A 20153-nucleotide genomic window follows, 5' to 3' on the forward strand; every position below is an offset into this window, starting at 1 on the left:
GATACCTTTATTATTAGAAGTCTCGCAATTTTTTAGTGATGCAAATAAATATATTTATGTATCATTTATTCCCGCAACTTCGTGCAAGACTACAAAATAGTTGAGCCTGATTAGATTTTAATATACATCCGTATTGATTGCCAACTACTTTTATCTCTAAGATAGTCTATGTCGCTTTGAAAATGGCTTTATCAAAAATGTAAAAGACGACGCTATCCCTGTGTAATTAAAAAATAATGGCATTGTATACTAATTATTGATATGTATAAATTTATAATTGATACTCCAACTAGACAGGGTATAGTAACTTGAAATTTTATTTAAAGAGAAAAATGTATGAACACTGCTTAGTCAATCAATTCGTCAGCTACTCAGAATTTGTTTAAAACTTTTAAAAAGTGTTTAGCCTCGACTTCATATTCATGCAAAATCAATTGACTGAAATAGTAAACAGATTTTCAATCTACGAACGGTATTCTTTCGGGATTGTTACAAGCCTATCCTTTAAAACATACTATTGCACCGAAGAATGAATACTATTAGCTGAAGGTAGGAACTTTATAAGAAATGCACTGATATCGGGACTAAACATTAGTCATAAGTTGGATCCTTTTCTGCGATGCGCAGCACTTCTTCAGGCCGATCCAAATCTGTCGGAGATTGATTCTGTCATTGGCACGTTGTTTGCCGTAGACATTAATGTATATTCCAAGAATTACTAACAGCCCTGACCACAAATATTGCCAAGTAAAAGGCTTGTAGAATAGCACGAAACTTATCACAATGGTCACTGCTTTGCGACATGTAGTTACTGTTGCAGCTACGAAGGCTCCACAGCACTGGACGAGTGTTAACACTATTTGGATACCAAAGTATCCGGAGAGTGAAAACAGGAGACCATAGCCATATGTCTCCAGGGGATGCTATAAAGAAAATTATCAATTACATACTCTATATCAAGGAACGACTTAAACTCGGTACTAGCATATATTTCTTACCTTGGCACAAAATGTTGCACCCTTAACTATATTCTCCGTGAATAGGAGAATTATAAATAAGTATAAAAATCCTATGCTGTAGGAGTAAAGTACGACCTCTGTATTTCCAGCCTTGTACTGGCGCATTGCCTTCTCTTGTAAGTTGCCAATGAGTGCGTCGCAAAGCAGGGCACAGCTGATCATTATCACTCCGACTAGATCGAACCTTGGGGAAATTATGCTATCTGTCAAAGTAAAGAGCACCAGCCCGATGCACATCAAGCTGGCAGCTATAAAATCTAGTACCCCGTACTTCTTTTTTTGTATCAGTATACTGCCGATTAGCACCGGAATAAGTTTGCAGCACTTGAATATTACCTATGTTGAAGTTTATTTCATTTATTTCATTTTCGAGGAGTGAACAAATTAAAACCACTAACCTGAGTCGGATAATTAAGGTAGCCAAGCGACGAATTGGAAAAGCCCATCGTACCCAACGTGAGGACTGCTAATAGTAGATAAGTACCCATCGGTATTCTTCTTCTTATTCCTCTGAAGAGACATTCTAACCATCCGAAGACTGTGTAGTAACCAAATTGAATAAGTGTCAAGTACCATCCGAATGGTCTAAATCCATCGAGCGTGAATATCAATTCCTAATTAAAGTTAATGTTAAATCAGTGCTACGTAATTATATTTGATCCATTACCATTACCGAGGGAAAATTTGTATTTAATTATTAGTAGCTATTGATAAAAGCTTCTAAGTAATTTCACATGTTGAATGTTAATTAAATGGATAAATTTGTACCTGCAGGTATCCGTAGAGCAAGAACAAGCAGAATACTCCAAAACTGCACCAAAAAAGCTGCAGCTTGGTACTACAGTTTGTCAGGTCAAAGCAGAATAACTTAATTTCTTGGGTCTTTTTGACATTCCTGGGATCGTCTTTTAAAAAATTATTAGGTGTAATGCCAAATGACAGAGTAAATCAAATGAAATTACAATCTTTTAATTTCATGGGTTAATGCATGAGAAAGGTACTCAAAGGTAATTACTAAGTTTAATAAGCTTACGCTACCAGTAGCAAAAGTATTTAAATGTATTGCGAACGGTAAAACATAAGCACCGATAGTAATAAAATTATGTCAATTTTATAAGGATTTAAAGAGTTATTGTTGTATGATAAAAACAAGTAAATATTTTCGTACCGACAGGCACGTAAACTTCTTTGAGGGACATTCTACCCTTCGGAGCCGAACTCCTGGCACTTCTACTCCATCTTCGTCGAAAATTCACCGACAATGCGAAACGACTGGTAAGTCATTTGTTATACTTTATCCTAAACAGTATTATAAGTATTTAGAACACCTTAGCCACGTATTTCTTCGGTATTGTGGCGAGTGAACATTGAAATGTTTAAAATACCAAGTGTTGACAGTTAAGGCCAGTCCCCCTGAGCGGCGTGGCTCCAACGGAAATAACCAATCACGTATCAAGAAGCTTTTACTAATCCAACGTTTAAACCTGCTGTAGATTACTTTAACTCCGATTAACTTGAATTGTGGAACCGGATCTAAACAGTTAAAGTCAGTCCCCTCCCGAGAGTGGCGGGTCCAACGGAAATGACCAATCACGTATCGAGTAACTTCTACTAATCCCACGTTTAAACCTGCTGTAAGCCGGTTAAAGTTAAACTTCGGTTAACCTGAATTGTAGAACCGGGCCTAAAAAGTGTCAAATATTACTCATAGGTCGACAAAGCCTTTTATTAGTTGAGAAATTCAATATGGCGTCACTTCCCATCACCGGTACTTTGTATCGATCGACCCGTCGAAAACGTCACGTCCGTTTCCGGTTTCGAGATCAGTGAGTCCACCACCATCTTGTCCTCACTTTGATCGGGCGTCTGGAGGGATACGTTGCGGTTACGTCGTGATATCCGCACCAATCGGCGGATTTTCTGCGTTAAATCGGCCAGTTAAGGTGAATTATTATTTAATACATTGCCTTAGAATACCTAGAATAAATATTTTCGGCATTTTGTCTGGGGTATTTTGTAATAATTTAAATCTAAATATTGGCATCCATTGAGCTTGTTACTCGTGCGTGTTTTCCTCAGGTTTGAAAGTGCGATATCAAACCAGTATTACCGTTTTATAGATTGCTTATATTTAATTAAACTCTGACTGTGCAATACTATAATTTTGAAATGTAATTTGGGTGGAATAATCAACTTTTAGAGGTAGGAAACTCGAACTTAACCCTAACCCTATTTTGGATTGTATGAAGAATGGACTCTTCTTTTTTTTTTCAGAATGGCTGCTTAATTCAGTTGGGAGATAGCTGAAGTGTGTTGAAAAGGTTCAACAGCCGCCAAGATGTATCTGTATAATTTAACGCTTCAGCGTGCCACGGGCATAACACATGCCGTCCATGGAAATTTCTCTGGTAGCAAGATGCAGGAAATCCTCGTGTCGCGTGGGAAGTCATTAGAGCTTCTACGACCAGATCCAAATACAGGAAAAGTTCATACCCTTCTAGCCGTCGAAGTATTTGGAATAGTAAGATCCCTGATGGCCTTTAGGCTCACAGGTGGAACGAAAGATTACATCGTCGTAGGATCAGACTCGGGCCGTATTGTGATATTGGAATATATTCCTGCTAAAAACATGTTTGAGAAGGTTCACCAGGAAACCTTTGGAAAAAGTGGATGCAGAAGAATCGTACCTGGCCAATATCTAGCAATTGATCCCAAGGGTCGTGCAGTCATGATTGGTAAATAATTGATTTGAATTTTTATCCCTTAAGTAGGAAATGTACCATATGATGACTTTCCGTGTTTCACCTGAATATCATTGATTACAATAGTGATTATAACTGATGGTATATATTATTAAGAAACAATTAATAATCTTTGTAAAAGAAAGTCCTTAATGCATTGTATTTAATTACAGGTGCCATTGAGAAGCAGAAACTTGTATATATTTTAAACAGAGATCCCGAGGCTCGACTTACAATCTCTTCACCTTTGGAAGCTCATAAGAGCAATACTTTAGTGTATCATACAGTCGGTGTTGATGTCGGTTTTGAGAATCCAATGTTTGCATGCCTTGAGATCGATTACGAGGTATAGATACTCCCAATTTATTTTTATATAACAGAATGAATATCGCTTATGAAAATTCATTAAACCATTCATTCATTGAATAGGAAGCTGACGGTGATCCAACTGGCGATGCAGCAGTTAGAACGCAGCAAACACTTACTCTTTATGAACTTGACCTGGGTCTCAACCATGTAGTAAGGAAGTACAGTGAACCTTTGGAAGAGCATGCAAATTTTTTGGTTTCGGTACCTGGAGGTAATGATGGACCTAGTGGCGTTTTGATCTGTTCAGAGAATTACTTGACATACAAGAACTTAGGAGATCAGCACGACATCCGCTGTCCTATCCCTAGGCGAAGAAATGATCTCGATGATCCAGAGCGTGGAATGATATTCGTATGCTCTGCTACTCATAAGACTAAAAGTATGTTCTTCTTCCTGGCACAAACTGAGCAAGGGGACATTTTTAAGATTACTCTAGAGACCGACGAAGATATGGTCACTGAAATCAAATTGAAGTACTTTGATACAGTACCAGTAGCTACCAGCATGTGCGTATTGAAAACTGGCTTCTTGTTCGTCGCCTCTGAGTTTGGAAACCAGTAAGTATTTGATTTTTCTTTGTAGAATTTTTTTTCAGATTCTTATTGCCCAATATAGGATGGAAAATATTGAATGTTGGTTTTGATTCATCTTTCAGTTATCTGTACCAAATTGCTCATCTTGGTGATGACGACGACGAACCAGAGTTTAGCTCAGCTATGCCACTGGAGGAAGGCGATACGTTCTTCTTTGCCCCAAGACCGCTAAGAAATTTGGTGCTAGTCGATGAAATGGACAGTTTATCACCTATTATGACTTGTCAGGTGAGTTAAATATCGATTAATTATCTGCATCATCAAGTAGGGGACTGACTTGCTCTCGTCCTTCCTCTGTGAAATGATGCAAAAGAAAATAATTCTTCGTCGCCTTTGACTCATTTTTTTTAGTGTGATTCAAAGTGAAATCGAAGAATAACAGTTTTCTAACACGTGAAATAATATCCTTTGTATTACATATGTTTTACCACTGCGATGTCATTTATAATTGACAGGTTGCTGACTTGGCAAATGAAGATACACCGCAACTTTACATGACTTGTGGTAGGGGTCCTAGGTCTACGCTGCGAGTTCTACGACATGGTTTAGAAGTCTCTGAAATGGCCGTCAGTGAACTCCCTGGCAACCCGAATGCTGTGTGGACTGTCAAACGAAGAGTGGATGGTTAGTTTATCGTCACAGCCATCATTTTACATAGCTTGCAATGCTACCATTCTCTTTCTTTATCGAAGTTCAGTTTTTATTTATTTTTTTCACTAAGAGCTTAATTTAAGCATGATATCACACGAATTCCTTGACAATTATACGCGATCAAAGAGCGTTTTCGATGCATGGTTTCTAGAACATATTTTAATTTTCATCTCGTACTCTACGGTAAATTTCTTGCTTTGAAAGTCATCACTGAAGCAACGATGGCATCGAAAAAAAAAATTGTCATAAGGAAATGATAACAAACCTGGTGGCTTGATACACTTTTATCAAACACCAGTTCTCTCTTTCAGGCTACCCGCAGACTTACTGGTCCATCGACTGCTGCTGAAACGGTAAAAGGTAAGAGATTGGTTCGATCGGTCCCATCGAAGAGTCTGGCTAGCTTCCTAGATCGCTCAACCGATACCTTACACTACGTGGGATACAAAAGCCCACAACCTGACGGATATTGACAGGAGACTGTAGCCACCTCCTGTCTAGGCTTTTCAGTCTCTACTTTTATTTTAAATATATAATTCGGACGAAGGTTTTTGATTTTCGGTTGCAGAGGAATATGATGCGTACATCATAGTCTCCTTCATCAATGCCACTCTGGTGCTTAGTATTGGTGAGACCGTCGAGGAGGTAACTGACTCTGGATTCCTCGGTACGACACTGACATTGAGCTGTTCTGCCCTCGGAGAAGATGCTCTGGTTCAGGTGAGAAAATTCACTAAGTATGACTCATTTATTAATTAAGGAATGCACTGCGGTATCTACGGTGCCTGGTCCTCCGCGCATCGTTCGCTTAAACAGTGCAAAAATAACGTAGAGTTTACGCATCGTTGGAGTGCTCGGATAAAGTCTGTGCACTCCTGGTATATCGACTCCGACAATTCTACTTCGATAAATTATTTGTTACGATGAGTTTAATTTCTGTGTCGGAGTTCTGGTTGTTTACTGTTCTATTATTTTCTCAGGTCTATCCTGACGGTATACGTCATATTCGAGCCGACAAAAGAGTCAACGAATGGAAGGCTCCTGGAAAGAAGACCATTGTCAAGTGTGCCGTCAACCAGCGACAGGTTGTGATAGCACTAACTGGAGGCGAACTGGTCTACTTTGAGATGGACCCTGTAAGCTGCATTGATGTCCTAATTAAAATAGTATTACAATGGAATTATTTTTCTATTCCAAATTCGCATGATTGTTCACTCTGTGAATACTTTATCGATTTTCGGAGTGGTAATTCATGCGTATAGCGAATGACTCTTGTCGCCTTTGGTTGATATTAATTTTCAGTCGAAGTGAAACGAGAGGCAACAAATTATATTAATGTAAAAAAAGAAATACTGTTTCAAAATTTATTCATCCTGTAATAGAAATATTATTTTCTAGACCGGTCAACTAAATGAATACACCGAGAGGAAGAAGATGCCTTCGGAGGTGATGTGCATGGCCCTTGGGAATGTAGCTGTTGGAGAGCAGCGATCTTGGTTCTTGGCTGTTGGTCTTCAAGACAATACAGTCAGGATTATCTCGTTGGACCCTTCGGACTGTCTGGCACCGAGGAGCATGCAGGCATTACCAGCTGCTGCAGAGAGTCTCTGCATCGTAGAAATGGGTGCAAAGGATTCTGACAACAACGAAGATGCTGCACCGCAGCAGTCCAGCCTGTACCTGAATATTGGTGAGACGTCCTATTATTTTACCTTTTTCATTTATTGTAAACGAGGGTACATAAAAATACTTCTCTCTATTTTAAATGATGATTCAAACACAGGCCTGATAATTAACTGACGATATTCCTGCAGTTCTGACACTGTCTTTAACTATGTTAATAAAAGTGATTCCATCGGGTGATGGTATTGACTATTTGGTATTTATTTAACAGGCCTGCAAAATGGAGTTCTGCTGCGAACAGTATTAGATCCTATCTCAGGAGACCTGGCCGACACCCGGACCAGATACTTGGGGTCTCGACCGGTGAAACTATTCAGGATTAAAATGCAAGGCAACCAAGCAGTGCTCGCGATGTCGAGTCGGTCCTGGCTGAGCTACTACTACCAGAATCGCTTCCACCTAACTCCGCTATCTTATGAAAGTTTGGAGTTCGCCTCGGGCTTCAGCTCGGAGCAGTGTCCCGAAGGCATCGTGGCCATCTCCACGAATGCCTTGAGGATTCTGGCCCTCGAGAAATTGGGAGCCGTCTTCAATCAAGTCAGCTTCCCCTTGGAGTACACCCCGAGGAAATTCGCCATACACCCGGACTCGGCGCATCTCGTCGTCATCGAGACCGAGCACAACGCTTACACCGAAGAGACGAAGCAGCAGAGGCGCCTGCAGATGGCAGAAGAAATGCAGGAGGCTGCAGGAGCGGAAGAGGCTGCAGTAGCTAGGGAACTGGCTGAGGCTTTCCTTTCGGAGGAGCCCAACGAGGCAGTGTTCGGTGCACCTAGGGCTGGCCCTGGCTTGTGGGCTTCGCTGATCAGGATCATCGGACCCACCACTGGCCAGACCTTGGAAGTGCATCGACTAGAACAGAACTATGCAGCTCTGTGGTAAGTCTCTCTTTCTCAGTGCTCCGACACTGTTCTTACAATTTAGAATCTTGGATAGAACACTTTACATTAAATGATGAAACATCATGCACCACTCTGAGTACTGATGTTAATTCAAAACCTATACTGACATTGACCAATCACCTGTGTCTCCATTGATTGTATTATTCGACGTGTTAATTTTGGTTAAAAATATTTTTCCAGTCTCAGTCTGGTGCGATTTGCCAATCATGGCGACAGCCAATTCCTCATTGTCGGCGTGGCAAAGGAGTGTCAGCTTAATCCGAGAGTTAGCAACGGCGGATTTCTGTATACGTACAGGTGACTATAGAATATTGTTTAAATAATTGTTATCTAATGGTATAATCAAGACTCTTTGGGACTTGTAACTATTTTATTTCCTTCGCAGAGTCAACGGTGACTGCACAAGCATCGAGCTCATACACAAGACGGTACTCGATGAGGTGCCTTTAGCGATTTGTCCCTATCAGGGTCGCGTTCTAGTAGGCGTGGGGAGGATGTTGAGACTCTACGACATGGGGAAGAAGAAATTGCTGAGGAAATGCGAGAATAAGCACATCCCAAATGCCGTGGTGTCTATAAACGCGGTTGGCCAGAGGATTTATGTAAGCGACGTCCAGGAATCCGTTTATGCTGTCCGATACAAGAGACAGGAGAACCAGTTGATCGTATTCGCGGACGACACGCACCCCAGGTGGATCACTACGACCTGTGTCCTGGACTACGACACGGTTGCCACCGCGGATAAATTTGGAAATATTGCTGTGGTAATTATCCGTTTAGTGATTATCTATCGGTTAGATATTTTGTACAAATCAGTTGATCAATTCCCTTGGCTTTCCGGGTCATCAGATAAGGCTAGCCAGTGGAATTAACGACGACGTGGACGAGGATCCAACTGGGAACAAGGCTCTTTGGGACCGAGGACTGCTCAACGGAGCCAGCCAAAAGGCTGACACCGTAGCCTGTTTCCACATCGGAGAGACTGTGATGTCCCTGCAGAAGGCTACGCTGATACCTGGTGGCTCGGAGAGTCTTGTCTACACAACCCTGAGTGGAACCGTCGGAGTCCTGGTGCCATTTACCAGCCACGAGGACCATGATTTCTTCCAGCACCTTGAGATGCACATGCGCTCGGAACATCCTCCACTCTGTGGAAGGGATCACCTTTCTTTCCGTTCTTACTATTATCCCGTGAAGAACGTCATCGACGGTGACCTGTGCGAACAGTTCAACTCCATCGAGCCGGCGAAGCAGAAGAGTATATCCGGAGACTTGGAGAGAACCCCTTCGGAGGTGTCCAAGAAGTTAGAAGATATCAGGACGCGTTATGCATTCTAAGGAGGCATCGCTCGTAATTGTTTAACGTTTCTATGGGACCTCTGGAATTTGTTCGAAGGGAAACGGAGGACCCGAGGATCCACAATGTTCACTGTTGTAAACTGCAGAACGAGGGAAACTCGCGCGCACTCGATTGCGTCCTATCATCGTGTTTCATGTTTTTTTTTTTTAATTTTTCATAGGAGCACATTCGTGTCGTCATTGTAAATAGCAGGATATCATGATTAGCCTTATACAAGACTTGTTTTCGCGTTCTGGGAGTTATCCAATTCTCTTGTATTCCCCGGAGGTATTAATTTATATCCCCGAAATTTGGAGTAATTAAATGTTAAGATCAGTGATGGAGGATTAGGATTTAAATCATCTTGCAACTTTATTATCACTGGACCACGGATAACGCCGATACTCTGGTATTGAAAAGAACGTGATAAATAATACGAATATTTCATGAGAGAAAAAAACATGTAGTATATAGTGTGTTCCGATTACGTGTAAGTAGGTTTACGTTGTATTTATTGCTGCAATTTTCCAGGCGAATAAACCCTCGACTTTTCTAAACGTTGTTCACTGTTTTTTATACGTACTCATGCGGTGTAATGTGTACATGAAAGGTGACTAATTATTTATCGTGAATAATATTTTATTTCGCACAAAATCTTTGATACAATTCTCTAATGTGCAATCTTCGGTAACAAATATTACGCATATAGTACACCGTAGACTGGGTATGTATAATTTGTTGAGTAATTACGTTTCAATTTCTAATCAAGCATAACATCGGATGTGTATCGATATCCACAATTGTTCGGTGTTCATAATATATGCGTGACAAATTTGTACAGCAATCTTACACGTTTACAGGAATATATGTACAAGACTTATTCGTATTAATTTTTAGGAATGAGTTGGAGGCTCTTGCGAAGGATTTTTTTTTTCATTAACTGCTTACCCTCTACCTCGCTATTCCTGTATTTGTATTTAAAAAATATACACTTACAAGTAGATTACACACTGCCTTATAAAGGGGAAGAGTCTAAGAAATGCCTGCAGCATTTTCAGATAGTAATTGGTAATTTTGGTAACGTAGCTCCCTTTTCGAATCTGTACAAGATTATGTTTATAACGAAGCATTTACAACTAGTTGGCTTCAGAAAGCGGGGCTAAGTTCTTAGCTAATTCAACAATACATTTAACTTGCTTATCATTACGAGATGTCGATCGCAGTTTCGTTAACGTAAATAATTAAATATACAAAGTATTAAAAATCTAAACTACGAGTAAAGTGAGGTTAAGTTGAGTGTCACGAATGTCCTATTTGAACGTGGAAGATATTGAGTGTTTTCGAAAATTGACCTTGTATGGGAAAATTTAGGGTTCTTTCCGTTATTTTGTGCTGTTTTTTTACGAAAGAAAGAGAGAGGGAAAAAATAGATACGACGTTCGACGATTACAGAGACCGTCGTGACGACGTGGAGAGGAAATTGTATGAAAGACATCGGTGAGCTAACAAGCTGAGGTATTCCTCTAGAATACCGTAGCTACGAAGAACATATTCCATACAACTAAATCGGATTTGCAACTGCGATGTTTATGTACAGAATTATTACATCTATTAGCTACGATGAGTGAGATCATGCACACATTGAAAGGAATAATCTTGTAAAATTATGAGTTATCGAGTGGTGGGACAACATCTTGCAAAATTGGTTATTAATTAAATTACGACGAAGTCTTGCTTAAATTTAATACAATTTTTTAAGCACGGCTAAAAATTCTTTCGCTTAATTGAATTTGTTCGGATGATTCAACTATTTGTTTCGCACTGTGTTCTTTTTCTGTCAACGGTCTCTCGATTTGTTCGATCTCTAAATCAGTCTAGTAGAAAGTCGTCAAAGAATTTCATTTCCGCTGTCGGGTTTACCTTTCTACTTTTTATTGTGCCAACCACTTGATATCAAAAGGATTTCGAAATCATTTGCCACGATATTCACCGATGAAAAACTGGAAAAAGTGACCATATCTAGAATCGCTTAGTTCAGTCTTCATACATCCGTTGATATCACCCTATCACCTTCGAGTTGGCCTCTCACTTAATTACAGAAATACATTCAAACCGACAAATCAAATTTACAGATACATATAAATGAATCCAATATAAAATCACTAAGTTGATATCTGACATCCTAGTATGTCAAAATACATTTGTACAATATACCATAAACTAAATAAAAGGCTACTATCGTCTTCCAGTAGACAGAGATGAGCTAATTATAATTAAATTGACAATTGCATTATTTCCTACCTAAAGTAAATTTCCAATTGCTTATGAGTTCACAATTTACATCGATAAAAAAGTATTTGAACAGAATGACGTGGAAAAGACTGACGAGGTAAATGTAAAATAATTATTTTTACATATCTCTGTGGATGGTGAGTGGGACGTAGTTAAAGAGTTGCCAGAATTCGAGTAAATCCAACGCAGGCTGCCATGACTGTCTGTCCGATACCCCATAAAAGAGCATACAGAGGTGGCATTTGATAACCTGTTGCACGATAAACAAATGCTATCACAGCTGAACTTAACACTCCAAATGTCAACGGCATTATCACACCCATTATGAGGATCAGAATGGGAAAGAATCTGAAAAGATATAGCTTGTATCAGGTCATGCAAAGAAATTGAATCAATTGGCTTTTTATTTATTTGTGGGGTTTCCATTATATATGTGTGTGTATATGACTCACTTTCCGTATTTATGCTTTCGCAGTGTGGCAAAGCAAATTGCTGCAGCGATTGTATGAACAAATATCGATGAGAATAACGCCCACAGGAATATCTGATACCACATCTCTGCAATAATGTACATATTATTAGTATTCGTTACCATCGCTGCTCTTTATCACACTTAAGCTAATCTCTTGTATGGGTGGCAGCACTCTTGAATTCAGGGAAATTAATTTTTTCCTTTATCCTTTCAATAATTCAGACACTAAATAAAGGTTTATCTAAGCTAGATGTAAGTTCAGATTTGGTTATTCATTAATATTATAAAAATGATTATCTGCGGGTTATTTGCAAGCTACCTTGGGTATGTATGTATGTATTAAAGAAAAACACGATCGTGATGCGTATTTTAAATGTTATAAATTATGTTAATACAATAAAGTTTACAAGTTAGTAATTCTATTATGAAGACAAAGTTCATGCAAGCATTCTAAGTCTCCTTGTGAAAGGAAGTATCGTGCAGATCCATCTAATTCCCAAATGCTTTCGTTCGATAAGCTCTACTGGCTTCCACAGTGTTCAGCAGTCTTCTTCAAATGTAGAATATAATGCGGTAGGAATCTTCCTCGAGTCGCTACTTTACTTTAGCGTGCAATCGATAAATGAAAATTTACGTACCAGGAAATGACCTCAGGCTCATGGTCGTTGCTCTTTTCGGGAGCCAAAAGGGAAAGGATTGCATCGACTTAAGAACAAATGGCTAGACAACATGAATATCTTGAGAAGGGGCGACGAAAGATCCACCAGTCAGGGCGGATCGAGAGTCGAAGATAGTCGACGGAAATGTCTCGTCAGGACTGTAACGTGGTTACGATCTAAGTTGCAACCTCTAAGAGCGAGCATTGTATGCGACACCATAGGTTAAAAACAAACGACACAGGGATTAACCAAGGCCAGACATCGAAGGGCAAGGTACAGACCGGCGAACGAAGCCAGCGGCATGTAGAAGGCACCGACGTTTAGACTTCTGAGGCCTGACTGCGGATGGTACGCTGCACCATTTAATCGTCCGCCATTCATCTCCTGAACTCAACCCTCCTGGGGTACGGAAGCCACGGACCACCGGTCTGGGCATCCGTTATGTATTGCTTCCGAGAAGTCTCATTACGGCAACTTGGCAGCCATTCTCTGGAAATTCAATCGTTGATTAAACTTATCAGACTTCAAGCTATTCCCAGTAACGAATCGTCCACATAATGATCATATACATGAGATAAAGTAAAAGCAATCGACAAGAACCTCTTGAAGAAAAAATCTTTGGTACAGGGAACTTTAATACAACATAAATACCTTGAACTTTGATCGGTCCATTACGGTACGCTAGCATCGTTAATCGACCTTACGAAGGATCCGAAAAATCGCGATGTAATCACCGAGGACAGCCACATCGCGTTCTTATTCCTGATAAGCGATCATAGGTCGTCGTTGCACAGGTCTGCGTCTTCTACCCGAGGCGTAATGGATTCCACGAAAGCCGGACAGATGGTAGTTTGTATATCCAGAATCAGTGAAATCATTTACCAGACAACGCTACGTCAGGTAACCTATCATACCTAGTAAACTCGGGAACAGATTGGTCGTTTCAGCGCGAGATGGCGCCACTGTCGTTCGACACATGTGGTAATCTGGCGAACAGTTTGGACGGTTCTTCGCAAGATGGCACCACCATCGCTTGGCCAGGCGAGCCGTTAGTGGCGGCATTTTGCATTAATTCCCTCTACCTTTGGCAAGAATCTAAATTAATCTGTCTAAATTACAAATGTCAAGGCACGGAGGAAGAAGAAGTGTTCCTTGTCGGTCGCTTTTTAGCAGACTTCTGACGGGGCCGCTCTGTAACTCCGAGGTGAGGCTTAAAGGATCTCTAAAGTCGCGTCGCGGTGCCGGCAGCCAATCGGCGGGACGGTTTCTTTTGTGCCGGGCCAATCCAATTAAACCGGCCCCTTTTCTGCCGGTTTTTCCTCCACGACGCTTATGTAACGAGGCGGAGCGGAAGCGTCTGCGAAAGACGCGTCTCCGTATCGACGCCCCAGGGTGCACCTGACACTCCGGAACGCGTCGGGACGCTCCTCGCGATCGCTTGTCGCCGACAAACGGCGGCGCACTTTTCCCGCGCGTTGAACGCGCCATTTTTATTTTTATTATTTTCTTTTTTTTCCCGAATAATCCGGGACACATCCAGCAAACTGGATCGAGAAAAATGTAGTCCTAAAATAGGCGCACAAGGAACATAAACAACGGTGAAATTAAAAAAAGAAAAATTTTCACTGAACCAAGGAGATAGTAGAATCATTATTTCAATTGAATAAAAATCATCAGAATTACGAGGAATCGTTCAATCCTATTTATTTCTATTTATTCCGGGCAGATAATTATCCTTCTTGATAAGGAATTATTTCTTTGGTTCAAATGACATTTTTTCCCCTCGAGGTAGAGACATTACAATTGTAGGTAAAAATATACAATTTGCAATATCTTCCTTCTACCTGATCTAAAAATAATCTGCATATCTAAAAATTATAAATTTGATGTTCGAAAGTCATTTGGTGCGCATCGTTTGCACATTTTTTAGATGAGTTTTTAATTCTGACGATCGTTTACGTTCATATTACAATTTTAGATAAAAATGTATATTATTATCTAAAATGTTGTAATATTTTCTTTCTACAGTCCTGCTATATGTTGTGTTATATGCGTAGAGGCTGGAGCTTATCTTACAACTGTGTGGTATGCAGGGAAAACAATTTCACTCCGAACGTTCCATTGTTTACATCTCGAGCACCTTCGGCCTAACTCAAGGTAAGAGCCTTCACTTTGTCTCTGACCGTCTCAGAGGGCGGTCGTTCCGCATCGTGCTCGGACGTAATCGGTATCCGAATTTTTATTACGTAGATTTTCGCGAGTGCAACTTAAATTCGACACCGGTTCCTGTTATCGCACCTTCGACGTCTACCAAGGATTCGACCGCCACCATGACGAAGGCTATTGTTTTAAGAACAAGTAAGTCCATTACTTATCTTCCTTCGACCCTCCCTCCTCCAGTGTGCCGCAATAATAAAAATGAGGCAACATTTATTCAGAATTATAATATGTTCATTGGTGTGATATAAGCATATATAAGCATTGTTATAACAAGGCTATTGTTTTAAGAAAAAGTAAGTCCATTCCTTTTTTTTTTTCGAGATCGCTGCGATCATAAAAATGATGCAACATTTATTCAGAATGATAACACGTTCATTGGTGTGATATAAGCATATATAAGCATTTTTATAGCACGGCTATTGTTTTAAGAACAATGATGCAATATTTATTCAGAATGATAACATGTTCATTGGTGTGATATAAGCATATATAAGCATTGTTATAGCAAGGCTATTGTTTTAAGAACAATGATGTAACATTTATTCAGAATGATAACATGTTCATTGGTGTGATATAAGCATTGTTATAGCAAGGCTATTGTTTTAAGAACAATGATGCAACATTTATTCAGAATGATAACATGTTCATTGGTGTGATATAAGCATTGTTATAGCAAGGCTGTTGTTTTAAGAATAAGTAAGTGTAACGAGTGCCAAAGTAATATCATGGCAATTCCAAGAGTACTCAAATTCGAATAAATTGAATGCAACATGTATTCGGAATTGCCGAATTTCGATTTTTCCTTGCAACGAGTACCAAAGTAATATCATGTCAATTCCAAGAGTACTCAAAGTCAAATAAATTGAATGCAACATGTATTCGGAATTGCGGAATTTCGATTTTTCCTCGCAAAGAGTGTCAAAGTAATATGACGCCAATTCCAAGAGTACTCAAACTGAAATAAATTGAATGCAACATGTAATAGGAATTGCTGAATTTCGCTTTTCCTTGTAACGAGTACCCATGTAATATCACGTCAATTCCGAGAGTACTCAAACTCGAATGAATTGAATGCAACATGTAATAGGAATTGTTGAATTTCGATTTTTCCTTGCAACGAGTACCAAAGTAATATCACGTCAATTCCGAGAGTACTCAAACTCGAATGAATTGAATGCAACATTTATTCGGAATTGAATTTCGATTTTTTTTCTTTTTTTTTTCCGGGGAACGAGTCGACGCGGAGTCGGCTCGATTTGCCTTGGGTCAATTCGTTAGGGGTCAGGGTACGCCGGGTGGGGAATCTCCTGAAGATTTTAGAGGCAATTTAGCCCCGACAATGGTCCGCACCCTTCCTCGAGGGGCGACTTGCGTGCGAGTCTCGAGCCCTCTTGTCTCGCCCTTTGAAGGGTCGAGGACCTGGACCGCGTCCGCGGAAAACCGCGGACAAGCCGCGAAGGGGCCCCCGTTATTTATTTTTCCGCACGTTTGACCGCGGCGGAAAACCGCAACGAGGATGGGGACGGAGAAACGAGGCGACCCGGATCCTACGGCCGGAAGAAACGGAAAGCGATTAATAACTGACCTCGGGGGGAGAGATCGAACATCGCGCGGGGGGANCCGCAGGCGAAGATCCGATCAGTTGATACCGGGACTCGAAGGGCCGCTTTTAAATGGCCCCGAATCGATATCCCTATCGGAGGGTGAAATCGCGGGACGGTATTATTTTTTTTTTTTTTCCTTAAACTAATTCCGAATTTCCTTCCTCTTGACGACGATGACGGATCGATGGAATGGATCCCGAAGAATTTCGCGGCGATCCTTTGGCCCCCTTTTTCCCCGGGAATTAACGGGCCGATCCATCCCATCGGCTTCCTTATGAATACAAACGTTTCCGGGAAGAGGCTCGCAGGGTGGAGGCGAATTCATCCCCCTTGGGCTGCGCATAGATTAAAATTGATGACTGCAGACCCCCAAACTCCCGATCCAAGTGGCGCCCGTCGTCGCGTCCTTGTCGCGCGCCCTGCCCGCGGTATGGCTCTCTCTCTTTTCCTCCTTCACAGTACCTACGGGTAACCCACCCGCGAGCGGGCTCGAGCGGCAATGGGACCTGGTCATTCCTGATAAAAAGTATATCTTTTCCTTTGGTTCTTCTCTCGGATAAATACATTTCTCTCGAGATATGAAATCTTCCCGAGTTTCAGGTCCTTCATTAGGATCCCCATGATACAGGGTTAAAGCTCGAAATTATTCGGTGCACCTTGTTTGGAGAATAGTTATATCAATATTTTGACTTTTTGCTGTGTATATATATTTGGTATATATACATGAATATGATTATTATGTACGATGGGAACGCGTGTGCCATCACGCGACACCTGTATACTGTCTGGTCCACATGGAGCCGAGCACTTGGGCCGTAATAAAGTGTTCTTCTTCTTCTCCTTCTTCCTCTTTCCGTCGAGCAGCGTCTTCTTCCCAATTTTTCTTTTCACGCCGTTCGATCAACCGTGCTCGATAGGTCGGCTCGATCCAGAAACTAGGAATTTCTGACGCACCCGGGACGCGCCTCGTATCCAGTATTTTCACCTTATCGGATCCCCTCCGGGTGCGAGAGGGTCCTCGAGAGGGAAGAGTTATCCCGGTGGGGGGTAGGGAGGCGAGAAGTGCCTTCGGAAAATTCGCACCCTCTTCCTCTCCTCGTCCTTCGCAGCCTCCCGCGGTCCCTTTCGTTGAAATTAGTTCGAGAATCCATTTACACATTCCGCAGGAGGTCGGGGCATCGTTCCGCTCGGTTTTCCCCGTTTTCCCCGTTTTTCCGATAGCTACCCCCGGGCCCCCCCCTCTCCGAGGAAAAACAGATCCCTCTTAATAACCGGGAGCACCGTCGAGAACGAGAGGATCTCCGATAAGTCCCTCGGGAGACTCCTACGACGGAATCCCCGAACTTTCTTACCATTAGGTGGGGAACTTTCCCCCGGGACTCCTCTCCCTCCCCTCGTCGATGATTCCTCCGGAAATCGGGAGAAAAAGGACAACGGATAGGGAGGGCGAAAATCCTCCAATGGTCGCACATGAGGGGCGCCCTTCCACCCCGAGGAGAGGAGAAAAAGTGCATGAGCCCGGAGAGGTTAAAAGGATAACCCTGAGAAATGAGGAAATTTTGCACCGACCCGGGGAGACGTTTCTTCGGATAGTGCCAATGGGAAATATTTCCTACACTTGGTGTATAATTATTAATCCCGGGTAGAGTGAAATAAATCGGCATAATTCCGAGGAAACGCCGCGGCGAATTATACTCGGGTTCACTTGACAGATAATTATTCTTCGAAATGAGAGGAATAAATTTTCTTTGATAGTGTTAAGAAAAAAAAAAAAAAAAAAGAAAAAAAAAATAATAAGTGTTTTTAATGGGTTCTTCTTCTTTTTTTCTTCCTCGGGGCTGGTTTTTGCGACTCTGTCTCTCCCTATCCCGTTCTTACCCTCTCCCGACAGGAAGGTCGGGTTTTGTCGCTCGGGACACAATGCCCGGGTTCCCCGAGAGTACGCGACAAGGAGGGTGCAAAGCGAGTACCACCGGAGGGAGGGGGACGGAGGATCGCGGAGAAAGGGTTAAACGGGAAGGGAGAGGGAGGGAGGAAAAGAGAGGGCCCGGACGAAAAGGGTGAAACAAGGGTAGTTCCGCACGCGGATGGATTTTGTGCTCGTGAACTTGTCGCTAATGCTTATCGATCTGGCTCCCTCCCTTCGGCTCCCACTCCTGGGGATGCCTTTCTCTCTCCGTCTCTCTCGGTATCGCTCTTTCTCTCGCCCTTTTTCGCTCTTTCACCGCCCCCCCCTCGTCACTCTGGACTTTCGTTACTCCCCTCACGGGCCGGGCCGACGCGGCTGCGTCTCGTTCGCCTCGGACCTCTCTCTCGTACTTACGGCGTCCCCGTCTCGCCCTCTCTTTCCCACCTGCGAAGTCCGCGTCTGGTCCTCTCTCCTACACTCGCGGGCGGTCGCGTCTCGTCCTCTCTCTTCCACCCACGGTGGGCGCATCTCGCCCTCTCTTTCCCTCCGGCTCTGCAGTGCCCCTCGTCGATCCGAGGCCCTCTCTCGCCCCGGCGAAGTGGTGCACGCACCCCCGCGGATTTACCCGATGTTAATAAATATACATCCGGCCGGAATAAATACCGCATCCCGGGATGAGAGAGACGGGGGGGAAAAAATGAAGGGAGAAAAAGAAACATTGCGAAAAGATAAAGCGGAGGGAAGACTGGATCCTCCTCGAAACGAATCAATTTACTCGATGGGCAGACACCCCCTGGCCCAGAAGGAGAGCCTCCAGCCTTCTTCCTATCCCTCGGGAATTCCGCCCGCAATAAAACCCGACTATCCTCCTCTAGCCGCCGGATTGACCGACTCCGGGGACCCCACTGATAAAACGCGGCTTTATCGCGAGTGCACCGTTCGCCAATTATTCCCACGGAAGGAGCGAACGGGGAGAGACGGGTCCATTTTACAATAGCGAAAGTCCCTTCCGAGAGGCTTGGACAATTCGAAAAAGGGGGTGTACCCCTCACCTGGTGGATGAGTTTCCGGTAGAGGCGTTTCCGGTTCCGAGGTGGAACTCTCGAGGAACGGGCACTCGACCGCGATGAACAGGATTCGGGACCGATCACAGGAAAAGTCTCTCGGATACCGAAGGACCAGGGTTACCAACCTCGGATTAAATTAACAATACAATCCGGTACAAGTAGACAAAAAATTAATTATACAATGTAAGCCCTTGAAACATTAAAATACTCTGAGAAATTAGAAATAATAGAGATAAACAGGATTCGGAACCGATCAACGGAAATTGAAGGACCAGGGTGGTTAATCCCGGATTAAATTAACAATACAATCCGGTACAAGTAGACAAAAAATTAATTATACAATGTAAGCCCTTGAAACATTAAAATACCCTGAGAAATTATTAATTCCTCGAAAAATTAGATATGATACATTCTCAGGTAATTCCAAGGATAATTATCTAACTCCGATAAATTCTCAGGATTCCGAGTAAATTAATGAATTTCAGTGAATTAATGAAATGTCTCTGGTACCAAGCATTCTAGCGAGACTCTTGAGTCCGCGAAATATTTAAATAATATTCAAAAGAAATCCCTTACAATCAATAGAAAACTACGGTAACATTATGGACAACGCGCTTGCTACATTTCCGTGAT

General features: G+C 42.1%; 3 protein-coding genes across 6 annotated transcripts; 1 reads left to right on the top strand and 2 right to left on the bottom strand.

The window, feature by feature from the left end:
• Positions 1-28: 28 nt before the first annotated feature.
• Positions 29-2447, bottom strand: LOC105695103 (adenosine 3'-phospho 5'-phosphosulfate transporter 2). Of its 2 annotated transcripts, XM_012416394.1 has the most exons (6): positions 2405-2447; positions 2188-2318; positions 1788-1924; positions 1418-1633; positions 999-1355; positions 585-923 (listed from the first exon to the last, which is right to left on the bottom strand). In XM_012416394.1, the coding sequence occupies exons 2-6, from the start codon at positions 2216-2218 to the stop codon at positions 585-587; spliced, it is 1080 nt and encodes a 359-aa protein (XP_012271817.1). In that variant the 5' UTR covers positions 2219-2318; positions 2405-2447. The 2 variants fall into 2 exon arrangements, with proteins under 2 accessions (XP_012271818.1, XP_012271817.1); XM_012416395.1 differs by having other exon boundaries at positions 29-923; positions 2188-2427.
• Positions 2448-2867: 420 nt separating this feature from the next.
• LOC105695120 (splicing factor 3B subunit 3) lies at positions 2868-9854 on the top strand. Its single transcript, XM_012416431.2, has 13 exons — positions 2868-2962; positions 3294-3754; positions 3934-4106; positions 4190-4686; positions 4785-4950; positions 5178-5346; positions 5942-6093; positions 6354-6509; positions 6772-7063; positions 7268-7934; positions 8139-8255; positions 8344-8722; positions 8808-9854. Exons 2-13 carry the CDS (start codon positions 3358-3360, stop codon positions 9294-9296), a joined length of 3654 nt encoding a protein of 1217 aa, XP_012271854.1. The 5' UTR covers positions 2868-2962; positions 3294-3357; the 3' UTR covers positions 9297-9854.
• Positions 9855-10703: 849 nt separating this feature from the next.
• On the bottom strand, positions 10704-13581 carry LOC105695121 (transmembrane protein 170A). 3 transcript variants are annotated; one of them, XM_012416432.2, is made up of 4 exons: positions 13372-13581; positions 13002-13209; positions 12042-12147; positions 10704-11937 (listed from the first exon to the last, which is right to left on the bottom strand). In XM_012416432.2, exons 2-4 carry the CDS (start codon positions 13099-13101, stop codon positions 11742-11744), a joined length of 402 nt encoding a protein of 133 aa, XP_012271855.1. In that variant the 5' UTR covers positions 13102-13209; positions 13372-13581; the 3' UTR covers positions 10704-11741. The 3 variants fall into 3 exon arrangements, with proteins under 3 accessions (XP_012271855.1, XP_012271857.1, XP_012271856.1); XM_012416434.2 differs by lacking the exon at positions 13372-13581 and adding an exon at positions 12700-12878 and having other exon boundaries at positions 13002-13080; XM_012416433.2 differs by lacking the exon at positions 13372-13581 and having other exon boundaries at positions 12700-13130.
• Positions 13582-20153: the final 6572 nt, after the last annotated feature.

The sequence above is a fragment of the Orussus abietinus genome, unplaced genomic scaffold, assembly GCF_000612105.2.
Source record: "Orussus abietinus isolate OABI.00-Male unplaced genomic scaffold, Oabi_2.0 scaffold35, whole genome shotgun sequence".
NCBI classification, from domain to species: domain Eukaryota; kingdom Metazoa; phylum Arthropoda; class Insecta; order Hymenoptera; family Orussidae; genus Orussus; species Orussus abietinus.